Below are 17,414 nucleotides of genomic sequence, written 5' to 3'. Positions count from 1 at the left end.
TGTTCTGCCTCCTTTCACATTTTCATGGATGGACTACTGTGTTCCTGCTTTGGTATGAATGCTATGTCCCCCCAAAATACATATGTTTAAATCTAACCCCTAAAGTGATGGTATTAGGAGGTAGGATCTTTTAGAATTGATTAGTTCGTGAGGCCAGAGCCCTAAAAAATTAAATTAGTGCCCTTTTAAAAGAAACACAAGACATTTCCCTCAACCCTTATACCATGTGAAGTTAATAGCAAAAAGATGGCCATCTTTGAACTGGGAAGTGAACCCTCACCAAACAGCGAAACTGTTGGTGCCTTGATCTTGGATATCTCAGCCTCCAGAATTGTAAGAAATAAATTACTGTTGTTGATAAGCCATCCCTTCTATGGTATTTTGTTATAACTGCCTGAATGGACTATGATAGTTCCTAACTAATGTGAAGTCCTCAATCCTTGTGCTTCCCCTACTTAAGAAAATCAGTCCAGCAATTCTCCCTTTACTCTGTTGTGTGAGCAAATTTTACCTCTCCACTAGATCATTGTTATCAAAATAAAAATATGCTACGCTTCCTTGACTCCATACTTTTTTTTATCACCTATACCACTGTTACAGGAAAGGGGTCCCGATCCAGACCCCCAAGAGAGGGTTCTTGGATCTTATACAAGAAAAAATTAAGGGCGACTCCACAGTGCAAATCAAAAGCAAGTTTATTAGGAAAGTAAAGTGGTGAAAGAACAGCTACTCCATAGACAGAGCAGGACATTTCCTAAAGTAAGAGGAGGAACATGTCTGCCCTAGGTACAATGCTTGTTTATATACAGGATAAAAAAGATCATGGGGAGATGCGCTCTGCTGTAAGAGTTTGTGATGAAGGATTAATTTTCTTAATTACTATATTTTGCAAAAACCAATACTGTTGTCTTTAAAGCAAAATTAGGAATGCCTTTGTTCTCAAGATATTGTGATATTAGAACACTCCCAAGTCTGGGTCTGTTGAGTAAACATTATCAATCTGTTCCTTTAACCATAAACATCGAGAGGCTAGGAATGCCTAACTTTCTGGGAATGTAGCCTAGCAAGTCCCAGCCTCATTTTCCTAGCCCTCATTCAAAGTGGATTCACTCTGGTTCAAATGACTCTGACACCATCACATATCCCCAATTTATCACCTCCCATTTTCTTTCAGATGCCTTCTAATCTGGCTTTTACTTATACTAATCTACTAAGATGATTTTGTTAAGATCACCAATGATTTCCACATTGCTAAATCCACTAGTCAATTCTCTGTTCTCCTTTTCTTTACCCATTACCAGCATTGGACACAGTTGATTACTTCCTCTTCTTTGAAATATATTATCCACTTGGCCTCTGGTTGTAAGATTCGCTTGTTTTTCTATTATTTTTTGGCCACTCCTCCTTGGTCTCCTTCTATAATTGTACCTTTATCCCAGTTTCTAAAGGTAGGAGTACCTGAGAAGTCTTAGACCTTTTCTGTCCTCTACATGTAATCCCCTAGTAATTTCGTCTAGGATGAATCTGAAATTTACATTCTCAGGTCAGATCTCTTCTCCATACTCTGGATACAACTGCTATGTTCTGCTATGACATTTATTTTGGGAATGCAAATTTGTGTCAAAGTAATTAATATTATGGCATTTAGTGATTGATATTAGTTTGAGCATAATGCTATTTTCAGATTTGCTTTTATTTATGCTAATTTTGTTCCACTATGGGAATGTATGTAGGTATGTTTCTTAGGAGCAGGGATTTTAATTTGGGTTTATTTATCTAGCTGTTGTTTGTTTTTGTTTTGTTTGTTTGTTTTGATAATGGAACTGTGCCAAGCATACCATAGAGGCTCAATAAATATTTGTTAAATGAATGAAAAAGTGGATTCAGGAGATGTGAAGTCCATGGGGATTACATGCAAAAATTTTTGTATACATTTAACTTTCTGTGGAGAAAGATAATAATTTTCTTCAGATGTTGAAAGGGTCCTTAATCATCCACACAAACCAGATTAATAATATAATTCTACCAATAACCCAATAGGTCATTTTTTGAGCATCAGTATTAGCCCACGTTACTTCAAATGTTTATATAGTGGTTATAATGCGGAAATATTGTGCCAATTTGTAGATTTGTTATGTCAGGCAATTGTAACGTGCCAATGTGCTAACAAGGTTTAAAGGAGGTAAATCTTACACGTTGGCCTGACAACCGAATCATCACAAATATGAATCACAAAAGGATCATATATATGAATTTTGAAGAATAAACCCCATTGTTTAAAAAATGGATTTTAGCTTGTAAAATGACAGTTTTGCTAACACTTTTGGTCTCAGAAAAGCAACCTATCATTTATAATTCTACTATATAATGTTAGCATTTTGCAGTATACTCTTTGGGGCTTCTTTTCATGCATGATAGTTATTGCTTTTAGATGAACAAGTATTGTGAGGTTGTCAACCTCCTTTTGTTGTCTGAAAGTTTAAACTTTTATATGAAATACCAACAGAATTTTCTGAAGTATAAAATATAAAAACTAAAGAAACAGCAAAACAGTTTACAGAATAAATAAAATGTTTAAAAAATATTTGCAAATATGATATTTATTATTCACAAAACTATTTAGACCTTTATTTATACCTTCTTTGTTCTTATTTTGCAAAATGCCGTATGTTTGGTTGCCCAGAGTGACTGCTACAGTAGACACACTGACAACAGTAAGACGAAAGCCTAATGTAGGTAGGAAAGAAGGAAACTATATAGAGACTAACTGAAATATATAAAAAGGAGAGTAATATGAGGCTATTTGTATGGTAACGAATAGCTGTAAGTGGCTCAAACTGTTCACAAGGTCATGGTTTTACAGCCACTATAATAAAATCCTAAGAAGTATTGAGGGGGAAAAATGGAGTAATCTCTAATCCAGGCAGTAAGAAACAATCCAGGTAAAGAAAAGAAAAGGGGGCCAGGTGTGGTGGCTCATGCCTGTAATTCCAGCAGGAATTCAGGAGGCCGAGGCAGGCAGATTGCCTGAGCTCAGGAATTCGCAACCAGCCTGGACAACACGGTGAAACCCCATCTCTACTGAAATACAAATATTAGCCAGGTGGGGTGGCATGTGCCCGTAGTTCCAGCTAGTTGGGAGGCTGAGGCAGGAGAATTACTTGAACCTGGGAGGTGGATGTTGCAGTGAGCTGAGATCCCACCACTGCACTCCAGCCTGGGCAATAGACAGTGAGATTCCTTCTCAAAAAAAAGAAAAAAAAAATTAAATTTTCAGGTATTGGAAATATTTGGCTTTTTAGAATGATCCATTTTCAGAGGATTACTGTTTCAGCTCTACAGTTAAAATATTGACTTTTTTATTGAGAAGTAGTTGTCCACAAATGACTCATTAAAGATCTGTTAGGAAGATGTGTGACTCAAAGAGGAGGAGGGTGAAATCTTTAACCACAATACTGCCCTTTGTATTTGGTTAATGAAGACAAATTAGGAGCCTAATTGAAAGATTTGTATGTAGATGAAGGGGAAATGAAGGTAATTATTAGGGTGGGGTCAGAATTCTGCTGAGAGAGATATATTCAAACACGAAGGAATTGAAATAGAGGCTCAGAAATAATTGCCTGGTTTCTTCTTTATCATCTTTGATCTAAAGTCTGAGCCAATATCTCAGTCAAATGGAATGGGGCCCATACCACACAGAAACCAACCCCAAAAGAGAAACTTCTGGGCCAGTCTTGTTTGAACTGATTGGCTGTTAGAATGTTAAAAAAAAAAAAAAAAAAATTGGATCACTGAACTATATTATTCTACATGAAACCTGTAAATAATAACAGAAACTTAAATTATAAATCTCTTTGATAAGATAGATGGGCCATCCTTTAAAATCTGATATTCTCCTTTATGCTTACACATACGTGCATCTCATTTTTGTTGAATGAAAACTAAAATTCTTCCAGGCCCTTTTCAGGATCACCCTGTCCAGGAAGCATAGCATTGCCATAGCTAGTAAGATCATTGATGACTTCATCCATTCCTTGTTGAAAATTAGTTGAACAATTTTTCATCGGTAAAATTACTATAATTCAAAGGAAAATTACCTTTAAGGTTGTTTTGAACTTCTAAAGCTATATCAAGTGCATTAAAGGGCAGAACAGGTTCGTTGGCAATTTGCAAAATCACTTCTCCTGAGAGCTGAAAGAAAAAAGGAAAAAGAAAATACTAGCATTCAGTAATTAGGAGTTTTCATTTGTTTGTTTTTCATTATTTCAGATATTTTTATACATCTAGAGCAGCAAAAACACACAGGAATAATATAGTTTTATAAAATCTCTTTTTCTTTTAAATCTTTATTTAATTTTATCTTTCTATAAAGAAAAAGAACTCAGTATCTTTTTCACATCTCAGCATAGTATAAAGAAATATATCATTCCTTTATAATCTTTTGGGTATATACCCAGTAATGGGATGGCTGGGTCAAATGGTATTTCTAGTTCTAGATCCCTGAGGAATTGCCACACCAACTTCCACAATGGTTGAATTAGTTTACAGTCCCACCAACAGCGTAAAAGTGTTCCACACCAACATGGCACATGTATACATATGTAACAAACCTGCACGTTGTGCACAGGTACCCTAAAACTTAAAGTATAATAATAATAAAATTAAAAAAAGATATCATTCCTTTTGTGAGCTGAAATATTAAGAAACGGCTTCCCTAATTGAAAGAGTTGTAATATATAGACTTTAAATAATTCCTTACAGTTCATAATATCACATGACCAAACAAACCGTGGAGAGGAACACCTAAAAATCAATGCCTGGTTATTGGACTAAGGAAAACTTCAGACAAAATTAATGATTGATTTATTTTATTTGATAACCTACAGGCCACATTTGGCAGTTTACTTTGAAAGTAAACAGGCTTCCAAGTTAACTTGTCTTGTGATTTATGGTAACGTCCTGTCACTGAGTATAACTGAGTATAGAATTTTTTCTGAGTTCCCCAAATTACATACTGACGAATACATAACCTAGTGACATTGAAAAGGATGCTGATTTGTCTTTGAATCGTGAAATTTGGCTGATTTGTTTCAGAATCAGGAAGTTTTGCCAATTGTCTTGCATGTAGACATTTTAACCTGTATGTTGATATCTGTAGCCAGTGATTATAACCTCTGTATTATACCGTCCAGTAAAAAGAACACCTCTGATATGAGGAGTCTTCCTCCCTTCTTCTAAGCTTCCCCAGGAAAGCCTCCCAACCTGTAACAGACTCTTTGCTGGTGTGTCTTCATGGGTAGATCTTCACATTTGGCTTCCAATAAACCTCCTTCAAAATCTTAGATACGATTTTCCTTCATGCTTTTATTCTATTCCTAATTGCTTTTTAATTTTTATAATTTTCTAGAATCAAAACTAATAGTATTAATACATCTGTGAGATCAATGCTTAAAATAAATACAAATTTTAAAAGGCATCCCCAAAGCTCATATCTGCAATCTTCATACATACATAATTCCCCCATGACCCCACCCCAAAACTGTCTGAATATTAACACATGCACTACAGCTGAACTAGCATCTGCTTAACAGGCTGAACAAGTCATATGCATTCACACACATCTCAAAGGACCTTAGGGCTGGCAGCAAATGCTATTGTTCTCTCTCTGTCATAAGTGATATTTAATATTTACCTGGGCTTAACGAATGTCCCTACATATCTCATAACCCTGAAGGCAGCACACAGGGAAATGTGACTGTGTTGATATTATTAATGCAGTATGAAATGTGGTTAGTGAATGAAAAACATTGTCTTATGAAACTACACAGGGGAAATTAGCACACTAACTTGAGACAGAATGCATAAAAGATATAATTTACTGGGAAATTATGATGTTATATATCAAATATGTATATTCAACAAGGTGCAAATTCCATTTAATATTTGATACAGTTTGGCTCTGTGTCCCCACCCAAATTTCATCTTGTAGCTCCCATAATTCCCATGTGTTATGGGAGGGACCTGGTAATAGATGACTGAATCATGGGGGCATGTCTTTCCCATGCTGTTCTCATGATAGTAAATGTGTCTCATAAGATCTGGTGGTGTTAAAAACGGGAGTTTCCATGCTCTCTTTTTTCCTGCCACCATCCATGAAAGATGTGACTTGCTCCTCCTTGTATTCTGCAATGATAGTGAGGCTTCCCCAGCCACGTGAAACTGTGAGTTTTCCATTAAACCTCTTTCCTTTGTAAATTGCCCAGTCTTGGGTATGTCTTTATCAGCAGCACGAAAACAGACTAATACAATAAACTGGTACCAGGAGTGGGGCACTGCTGAAAAGATACCTGAAAATGTGGAGGCAACTTTGGAAATGGGAAATAGGCAGACGTTGGAACAGTTTGGAGGGCTCAGGAAAAGAGAGGGAAATGTGGGAAACTTTGCAACTCTGTAGAGATTTGTTGAATGACTTTGACCAAAATGCTGACAATTATAGAGAAAATGAAATACAGGGTGAGGTGGTCTCAGATAAAGATAAAGAACTTGTTGGGAACTGGAGCAAAGGTGATTCTTGTTATGTTTCAGCAAAGAGATTGGTGGCATTTTGCCCGTCCTAGAGATTTGTGTAACTTTGAACTTGAGAGAGATGATTTAGGATATCTGGTAGAAGACATTTCTTTTTTTTTTTTTTTTGAGACGGAGTCTTGCTCTGTCACCCAGGCTGGAGTGCAGTGGCACAATCTTGGCTCACTGCAAGCTCTGCCTCCCAGGTTCACGCCATTCTCCTGCCTCAGCCTCCCAAGTAGCTGGGACTACAGGCACCCACAACCACGCCCAGCTAATTTTTTTCGTATTTTTTAGTAGAGACGGGGTTTCACCGTGGTCTCGATCTCCTGACCTCGTGATCTGCCCGCCTCGGCCTCCCAAAGTGCTGGGATTACAAGCATGAGCCACCGCGCCCGGCCCTGGAAGAAATTTCTAAGTAGCAGAGCATTCAAGAGATGACTTGGGCGCTGATAAAAGCATTCAGTTTTAAAAAGGAAACAGAGCATAAAAGTTTGGAAAATTTGCAGCCTGACAATGTGATAGAAAAGAAAATATCATTATCTATGGAGAAATTCAAGCCAGCTGGAGAAATTTGCCAAAGTAAAAAGGAGCCAAATGTTAAATCATCAAGACAATGGGGAAAATGTCTCTAGGGCATGTCAGAGACCTTTGTGGCAGCCCCTCCCATCACAAGCCTGGAGGTTTTGGAGGAAAAAATGGTTTCATGAGCCAGGCCCAGGGTCCCTCTACTGCGTGCAGTCTTGTGACTTGGTGCTCTGAGTCCCACCTGCTCCAGCCTTGACTAAAAGGGGCCAAGGAACAACTCAGGCTGTTGCTTCAGAGGGTGGAAGCCCCAAGTCTTGGTAGCTCCCACATGGTATTGGTCCTGTGGGTATACAGAAGCCAAGAATTGTGGTTTGGAACCTCTGCCTAGATTTTTTTTTTTTTTTTTGAAACGGAGTCTCGCTCTGTTGCCCAGGCTGGAGAGCAGTGGCGCAATCTTGGCTCACTGCAAGCTCCACCTCCCGAGTTCACACCATTCTCCTGCCTCACCCTCCCAAGTAGCTGGGACTACAGGCGCCCGCCACCACGCCCAGCTAATTTTTTTTTGTATTTTTAGTAGAGACGGGGTTTCACCATGTTAGTCAGGATGGTCTTGATCTCCTGACCTTGTGATCCTTCTGCCTTGGCCTCCCAAAGTGCTGGGATTACAGGTGTGAGCCACTGCGCCCAGCCCACCTCTGCCTAGATTTCATAAGGTGTATGGAAACGCCTGGATGCCCAAGCAAAAATTTGTTGCAGGGGTGAGGCCATCATGGAGAACCTCTGCAAAAAAGAAATGTGGGGTCAGAGCCCCCACAGAGAGTCCCTACTGGGGCACCACCTAGTGGAGCTGTGAGAAGAGGACCACCATCCTCAGACCCCAGAATGGTAGATCCACCGAAAGCTTGCACTGTATACCTGAAAAAGCCACAGATGCTCAACACCAGCTGGTAAAAGCAGCCAGGAGGGGGGCTATGCCCTGCAAAGCCACATGGGCAGAGCTGCCCAAGGCCATGGGAACCCACCCCTTGCATCAGCATAACCTGGATGTGAGACATGGAGTCAAAGGAGATCATTTTAGAGCTTTAAGATTTGACTGCCCTGCTGGATTTTGGACTTGCATGGAGCCTGCAGCCCCTGTATTTTGGTCAGTTTCTCCCATTTGTAATGGTTGTATTTACCCAATGCCTGAGCCCTCATTGTATCTAAGAAGTAACTAACTTGCTTTTGATTTTACAGGCTCATAGGTGGAAGGGACTTGCCTTGTCTCAGATGAGACTTTGGACTGTGGACTTTTGAGTTAATGCTGAAATGAATTGAGACTTTGGGGAACTGTTGGGAAGGCACGTTTGGTTTTGAAATGTAAAGATATGGGATTTGGGAGGGGCCAGGGGTGCAATGATATGGTTTGGCTCTGTGTCCCCAGCCAAATCTCGTCTTGTAGCTCCCATAATTCCACATGTTGTGGGAAGGACCCAGTAGGAGATGACTGAATCATGGGAGCGGGTCTTTCCCATGCTATTCTTGTGATAGTGAATGGGTCTCATGAGATCTGATGGTTTTAAAAACAGGAGTTTCCCTATACAAGCTCTCTCTTTTCCTGCCGCCATCTATGTAAGATGTAACTTGCTCCACCTTGCCTTCCAACATGATTATGAGGCTTCCCTAGCCACATGGAACTATGAGCTCTCCATTAAACCTCTTTCCTTTGTAAATTGCCCAGTCATCGGTATGTCTTTATCAGCAGTGTGAAAACGAACTAATACAATATTAAAAGTTATATTTCCCAACTGCACAATTCAAGTCATAAAAAATATAATTCAATTTGATCTTCTTCTATATGCTTGGGAAAATATGTTTATTAGAAATAAAGAGAAGAAAGAACCCCTTTTTTATTTTTAAGTTCTGGGGTACATGTGCAGGATATACAGGTTTGTTACATAGGTAAATGTGGATGATGGTGGTTTGTTGCACTTATCAACCCATCACCTAGGTATTAAGCCCCACGTGCATTAGCTATTTTTTCCTAATGCTCTCCCTCCCGGCACCCTACCCCCCGGCAGACCCTAATGTGTGTTGTTCCCCTCCCATGTACATGTGTTCTCATTGAAGAACCACTTTTGATAACATTTTATTCCTTTGAGGTACTTTTCACCCAACTGTACCAACCAATTCCTAACGTATCTTTGCAGAGTCTTATCTCCAATGTTGGGGTGCTGAAAAAGTATCCCACAAAATGAGACTTTGACATACTGAGCTAAGAAAGAGCCTCAAGGTCTCTCTGCCCTTGCTTGCCCTGCACCCTCCCAACACTTGTGTTTCTCAAACCACAAGATGAGGATGTTCTCGGAAGTTCTCTTATCCATCAAAAAACTGTGAACCTCCAAAGAGGAACACAATTACCTTTAATCCTCTCTTGGAAATCTCATCGTTTGTCAATGAGGGACGCGACCACACCTAGATGGACTTTTTCAAACAGATAGTGTCGCCTCTAAGGATGATTCAAATACTAAAAAGAATCATTTACAAATTAATTTTGTCTCCCAGGTCCATTTATTATCCCTAATAATTTACTATTCATGAGAAGAATGGTCTAAATTCCCCATCTCTCTCTGCTTTACAAAAAGGGTACATAAATATGTTTCTATAGTCCACTGAGTTATTGGTAATCCTATGCCTCCCCCCATCATGCACATGAAATAAATATCTATGCATTTTTCTCCTATTAGCCTGCCTGTTGTCTGTTCATTTTCAGCAAACCTTCAGAGAGTGGACGGGAAGCTTTCCCTTTGCCCCTACACCAGCATAGTGATCACAGAAATCCTGGGAAACTGCCTACTCTGATTATGCTGTACTTCAGGAAATGAATTGTGTGCAATAGATTGACATAAATTATCCTTCGATTCCACCTCACTTCATCCAAATCATACAAGAAACACCAAAATATAAAAATAAATTATTTATAAAAATGATTTTCAAAAGAAATTAAGAAGGATTATGATTGATTTTTTTTCCAGTTTGCACTGTATAATAGAGACTCCAGAAAAGACATGTTTTGTTTACACTTGGAATCTGGATACCACACATTACAAAAGATTAAAATAAAAGAAAAAGGAGGAGGGAGAAAGGCGACCTCTCTGAGTGCTGCTGGAGAAAGCTGTTTTGTTTGTTTTTTGAGTGGCTTGGCACCTTGAACATTGGAATATAAGCCAACTATCTTCTGGCAACAAAGATTGAGACTTCAGAAACACCTGGCCCACAACGGAATGCTTAGACTAAATCGGCTTTCTTTGCAGCTTCGTAAGCAAGAGGAAGATTTGTATACTCCTTGTCATGCAGCACAGAGATGAGCCACACTGCATATTCTTACCCACTCTGAAACTCCGTCTTCCTCAGGCATGCCAGAACAACTTTCCTTTACATTCATATGAGGCCTCATTCTTTTCAAAGTGCTTTATACCTGTATATCTCATTTCATTATCCTGACAACCCTAAGAGACACGTAGATGGGGAATTAATATCCTATGTTAAAAACACTGAGAATCAGCTTCACTGAGAACAGTTAACAGTAATGGCAAAGCTAAAATATCAATAACCAAATTTTCTGGAGCACCTACTAGGTATCAGAGCTGTATGGAAGTTTTCAAACATCATTCTCTCTAATTCTCACAACAGCTCAGCAAGGCAGGTATCAAGTTCATATGAAAAAAGCAATCGAGGCTCTCAGAGATTAGTTAACTTGCTCAAGTCACCTACCCAAGTGTAATTGATTTGAAGCCCCGTGCTACTTTTTTTGCTATAACACGAGGTTTAAGTCAGAATCTAGAACAAAATCTCTCAGTTGGTTATTTGTGGAAAACTAAAGCTAGACTCTAAATTCTTTACTTCTTGTCAACTGTTCTTTCCACTATACTACTGTGTTTCCTGGTGAAGAAAAAAATACAAAAACCTATGTTTCTTGTAATACTACTGGCCAATACCTGTAATCTCTTATTTCCAATCCTGAACATCTATGATATTTGCATACCTGTGGCACATAGTGTAAGTAAATAACTATTCACCATCTGTAACATTACAATGCAATGACTTTACAAGCACACATGTGCCTCAAGACCCTGGTGTCTTTCCTTTTCCACTATTCTCTGACCATACTAGCCCTGAGCAGAAGATGAAGGAAGAATACATTCGAAATAAAAAAAACTGTACAGAACTAAAAATATTTTAAAAATATAAAAGGATCATTGTGTTGAAAACTGAGTTAATAATCACCACATTGCAAAGGCTTTCCTCTTTTACTAAATAATATTGATGTTCCTAGAGTTAGTGGTCTCACCGGTGTTAGGCAAGATCAGATTGTCAAAAGATAAAAACTATACATAAAAACTTATTCTAGAATTTTAAGAATATAAATATCACCCTATGAGGCAACAAGGCCTCATAACAACAGATTATTTACAAAGTTAAGGAAAAAGTGTACACACACACACACGTGTGTGTGTGTATATATATATCTGTATTAAGTTTTCTTAAAATACTCTTTTGCACCTTTAAATACAACTAAAATTACTTCAGGCCAAAGAAAGATAAACTTTTATATGGGATAACTGTAATTTTTGACTTCATCACAAATCTTTCTCTTACTCACCAGACCAATGTAGAAAGAAAAAAAATGATTTACTAAACTGTCAATATCTAAAGAGTAGGGTACATTTTCTCCCCTTAATTATTGTAGCTCATTACCCAGTATGGTGACTGTATTTGCAATAAATGCTTTTAACGAATTTGTCATATACTGAGTGAACAATGCAGTAAAACATATATAGGTTCACTAAAATAATACCATTGCCTAGGGTCTATAATGTAATTTCTCTTTAGCCACCAGCATGGTTGAGCATTGTGTGGTTTTCTATATTTTTCTATACCCAGATTAAAGTAACCATAGTTTATACCTTTCACTTAAGCAGTAAGTTAAACTATTATCATGAGATTTTTTTTATATCCTCAGTTAAATTTAAAATGCAATAGAGCCCTACTATGAAAGTTGATGCTGTGAGATAAGCATAACACCTGTTTTATAGATTGCCATGAAAAAAAAAAAACTGGGATGTCACTGTGGCATGTGAAAAAACAACAAGAAAAAAACCTTCAGCTGAATTAAATGTAAAGGAGTTTAATTGTGCAATGAGTGATTTGCGAATCTGGCAGCCCTCAGAATCACAACAGATTCAGAGACTGCAGGGATGCCTCATGGTCAGAACAAATTTATAGACAAAGCAAAGGGAAGTGATGTACAGAAATTGGAAGTGAGGTACAGAAACAGCTGGATTGGTTACAGATTGGCGTTTGCCTTATTTGAACACAGTTTGAACACTCAGCAATGCATGCGTGGTTGAAGTATGGCTGCTGGGATTGACAAAGACTCAGCTTTTGTTACAGGCACATACTCTTAAGTTAGGTTGTGAATCTTGTCTACCTATTAGTTAGGTTATAGTTCATCCACAAGGGCTCAAATATAGGAGTACAGATTCCTTCTCAGGCCATTGTTAGTTCACTTTAACACATGCTATAAGACACCATGACAAATAGTAGATGAAGCCGGGCGCGGTGGCTCACGCTTGTAATCCCAGCACTTTGGGAGGCCGAGGCGGGCGGATCACGAGGTCATGAGATCGAGACCACGGTGAAACCCCGTCTCTACTAAAAATACAAAAAATTAGCCGGGCGTGGTGGCGGGCGCCTGTAGTCCCAGCTACTCGGAGAGGCTGAGGCAGGAGAATGGCGTGAACCCGGGAGGCGGAGCTTGCAGTGAGCCGAGATTGCACCACTGCACTCCAGTCTGGGCGACAGAGCGAGACTCCGTCTCAAAAAAAAAAAAAAAAAAAAAAAAATAGTAGATGAATCATGAACCATCCTAACTAGTAGCTGTTGATCCTTTATCGTGTGATCATTACCATGCTATGGGGGAGAGAAAAGAGCTAAAATGTCATAAAAGATAGTTGCTCTCCTTAGAACTTACTTTCCTGTTAGAGATAAGTCCATTCCACTTTTACACAATTGGAAAAAGAACAGTATAAAATTAGTAAGTATGAATCTTTTTATTTCCTAGAAAGCACCATTTTCTATTCCACTCTAAACATACCACATAACGACACCACACGCATATATTTGGGGAGCAGGAATCTAGATGACTGTAAAATGGGAAAGGTATTCTAGACTAAGGGAATAAAATGAGCAGAAATCTGGGGTAGAAAAAAGCCAACATTTCTTTTTACTTTTAGAGTAAAACAAGATTTTTTAGAGAAACAAGAAACCAGTGAGACTGAAACAGAAGAGTTCTCGGTTACTGGGAAGTAAGTTTGTGTGTGGAGTGTGGGGCATAGGGTCAGAAAACCCTAAAACTCATCCAAGGTACATGGCCATGATTCAGTGATCTGCAGGGAGTCTGCTCCGCTCCTTTTAACTTTCAGAGCAGAGGCATAACCTGATAAATCATAGCCCGGCAAGAGTCTTTACAACAGGATTTTGTGGTGCATAGTGTCCTTCAGGCTGTTATGTTCATCCTGAAGTGACATGACTCTGATTTATGTCACGTTATACTAGAAATCCCCCAATTTAACAACAAATATCCTGTGGATCACAAACCTTAGGGCAGCCAGCCATGGGCAAGAAGAGCGGAGGGAGTTTCCTGAAGATGAACAGAATGAGAAGCAGCCGTCAGTCCTCATGACCCCTTTCCAAAGCTGCAGTATCCATAGAGGAGAGGGATCAAAGATGTATTCCTGACATACCCAAGTTATTTCCCCAAAAAATTAGAAATTAAATGGTGCAATGCACAATTAATGCACAAAATCCATGTATCCATAACATGGCTAAAATATAGCCTTAAGACTGTCATTGTCTTTCATTTGGAATACTCCACAAACTCCCTAATTGTTTTAAATGTCTGCCTCCAACACATTCTCCACATTATCATCCGAGTTGTGCAGTTACTTGTTTGGGATATGTTTCTTGTATACTCCAAAAAACAGATCTGTTTGTCTCACTTCCTTTCCACTGCTCCCCTCGACCTATAGCAAAATTTATGATATCTAATATTCAAATATAATTTGACAGGTGTATATATATATATATATATATATAAATATATATATATATAAATATATATATATATATATATAAAAAATTACTTGAAAGTAAAAGTGTCTTAGAAAAGCAAGAACTTATACAACCTCCACAACTATCAAAAAGGAAGCTTCAGATACAACCCACATCGCAGAAACTAGTGAGGAAAATTTTAAATGCCACACCTGTTCCCTCAGCCCCAAGAAGAGCCACCCTGAAAGCCCCAAGAGAGTTTCATATATAAGTGGAAACATTCCAACACTTGGATAATGCTCGTATTCTTGCCAATGGATGACTTGAGGGTTTCTTTCTGCAGACAGATTTTGGTGGAATGCTTAGGAGGCCTTGCGAAAGGCCTTGCTTCCACTGCTTACATTTGTGAAGGCCAATAGTTGGAGGAGAAAGAGATAGGAAAATTGTTATGGAATTGCTAACCTTTTAGGAATGAAATGGTTCAAGATCCCACTTTTCCTTCTTAAGTTTTCAAAGATATTAGAATGATTTTGATGGACTGAGGTAGTCTCAAATGAAGACTACCTTAGGTGGTATGTTTTCTTTTAGCAAAGGATTTCCAAAGTCATTGAAGAATTTCAATAGCCTCCGATAGGGCAATTTGCTTCAAGGAGAAGGGTTGTAATCCCAGGAAACATTTGGAATATATAGTTCCCCAAACACATGGCCATTTTTAGGAGCTCCTGTGACTTATCCTGTTTGGTCCAGGGGCCTACCAAAAAGAAACTACGTGTGAACATAAAGACCTGTGTTAGCAAACAGTGTTAAACTTGAAAACAGTATTTTGGATAGTGGAATGGCCATAGCTGTGAATACCTCTGGAGGAAAGAGAGTTCTTTCCTCTCAGCATGCTGAGAAACTGCTGTTTCAGTCACCACCATGTCTCCAACAGTTGCCAAGAACTGAATGAGGTTACTGAGACACTAGGTTTGCAGCCTGGCGCATGCCTTCCCTGCAGAGTTGCTGAGTTTCTGGAGCCGACAGACCATGCAAAGGCTTGGACATGATGAAAAATCGATGGGATGTGAAGCAAAGAAAGAAGACATAAACAAGGCATGTCTCCACTGAAATTTAATTTGATTGTGAAAGAGTTGGGCTGTTCACTTAGCCCTAAACTGCTAACAGTATGTTTTTTTGCAAGTATGTACTAACACCTGCCAACACCAGAGCATTGAAGAAGAGGGCATTGAAGAAGAAGGCAACTCATGATGTCAAGAAGCCAACAGCTAGGAATATAAATTCCCTGATTCAAATCCTCCTTTCCAGCTTCTGCTTCTGCTGAAAGCCCCATTTCCTCTCTAGTTTCTTGGCCTAAACTCTGATCACACCATCTCCAGTTTACCAGGAATCCTAGTTTGGGTACCCCCTCAAAACAACAAACTTGAGATGAAATCTGAGCACACATAGTTCATTGAAAGGTGAGGGTAGTAGGATGGGAAGGAGAGACAAGGAAGACAAGACCACCAATAGAAGGCACATTATCAAGTCAGCTACCACTGTGGATGACTGAAGCTTAAGCTTGCTGGAGAAAACCTGAGAGCTAGTATAAAATAGGTGCCTCGATCTTCCCATTCAAGGGGCAAGGGAGCAGTGTATTGACTCACTAGCTACCAGTTGGGCATTGCTCCACAGAGGTGTTACATTTTAATCTCTGAACTGTCCTGTTCACTGGCAGCTTTCCAGGGCTGAAGAAAGCCTCAGGCAAAGATACAGTTTAGGATTTGCAAATCTATTACTAAAATAAAATGCTTACTTTCTATTCCCATGCCCCAGAAAAGTAACTCAGGTAAAATTTTTTTTTTTTTTGTCAAATGTAAGCTAGCTCTCCTTTTTTGGTGACTGTCATCATCTGTTATTAAACTTTAGTAGAGAAAATATATATACACATTAATTCGGAAATAACAAATTAGCTTTTTGACATTTTTCCTGTCTATTTTTCAGTGATGTAGTCATGTTTTGACTTTGTAACATATTTGCATTTTCTGATAGTCATATTATTTCTAGAGAGGGACCACAGTATGTTAATATTTCTTAGTGTTCTAGAAAAAGAAACTTCAAGATACTAACTTTACTTTTTTTACTATGTTTAGTAGTAATTTGCATGTGCTGATTGACAAATTAAGTATCTTCATTATATTTCACTAATAACTAACTTTAACATGATATCAATAATAATAATAGCAGCTAACATTCGTTGCACTCTTGCCATATGCCAGGCATTATTCTAAATTCTTTATATAAATTATTGAATACTTACAATAGCCTTATTCTATTTTGCATGAGAAAACAGAAGCATTGCTTAGTTAATTAAATTTCCCAGGGTCTACTGAGCTAGTACATGGCAATTTTGAGATTTGAGCCCAAGCATTCTGGCTGCAGATCTGGACTCTTAATTGTTACCCTAATTAGCACCTTTGAAATTTTTTTCCAAGCCCTTTTCTAATTTTAGCAAATTGGGAATACCAGTGGCCAATATTTACCAAATGTGAACATATGATTCTAAGGAATAATCAAAGGCTGATTACACCTATTTAAACTAAAGACCTGAGCAAGTGATCCTACCAGGATTATAACTTTTGATACATTCCAATGCTAATTTTCATGTCTGTAGATCCTGCTTTCCTGAGCCTAAAAAAGGGAAGTATTTATGAAGTAAAACAATTCTCTAAGATACCCTAGAGTAGTTGCAAATACTGTCATAGCTGTGGTGTGACAAAGGAGGTACTGGCTGTGTATTTTTAAAAGATTAATTTTATGTTTCTTAACTGATGTACTTTGTAAATTATCCAAATCAATTAGTCATAGAAAGATTAAAGAACTGATTTAGCAGAATTTGTAATAACGCTGAAGAAACATATAACAAGCATACATAATGCACCAAGACAGAAGAAGCCTTTCATAAAGAGCTAGAAAGAGAAAATTCTCATAGAAATTGTATTTTCAGGGCATAATGCTGAGTATCCGCACATGCGAAATACTGTGGTTTTAGTTTTCTCTTTAGGAATTTAATAAAACAGTGCTTTAGTGAAGGACAAAGATGTTATTTTCTGCTAATATGCAACCATTAAACAAAGAATATCTTGGTAATAAATGAAAGCAATCACACACAGAGCCAATTATTTAGTTAATAGATCGATATTATTTTGATATAAATTATTAATATAATTATTTCCTTTTATATGTGCCAGTTG

At 38.2% G+C, this 17,414-nt stretch overlaps 1 protein-coding gene and 1 non-coding gene across 2 annotated transcripts in view; both read right to left on the bottom strand.

Moving 5' to 3' along the window:
* Positions 1 to 17,414, bottom strand: part of NAALADL2 (N-acetylated alpha-linked acidic dipeptidase like 2) — a 955,512-nt gene that overhangs the window by 74,091 nt on the left and 864,007 nt on the right. Inside the window, exon 12 of the mRNA XM_063621698.1 lies at positions 4,098 to 4,191. Within this exon, the coding sequence (XP_063477768.1) occupies positions 4,098 to 4,191 (94 nt within the window). The remainder of the gene's footprint in view (positions 1 to 4,097; positions 4,192 to 17,414) is intronic.
* Positions 2,136 to 2,241, bottom strand: LOC134733395 (small nucleolar RNA U13). Its single transcript, XR_010116840.1, has one exon. It is a non-coding gene; the product is annotated as a small nucleolar RNA U13 (small nucleolar RNA).

The sequence above is a fragment of the Symphalangus syndactylus genome, chromosome 17, assembly GCF_028878055.3.
Source record: "Symphalangus syndactylus isolate Jambi chromosome 17, NHGRI_mSymSyn1-v2.1_pri, whole genome shotgun sequence".
NCBI lineage: Eukaryota > Metazoa > Chordata > Mammalia > Primates > Hylobatidae > Symphalangus > Symphalangus syndactylus.
This window is presented reverse-complemented; position numbering and strand designations above follow the sequence as displayed.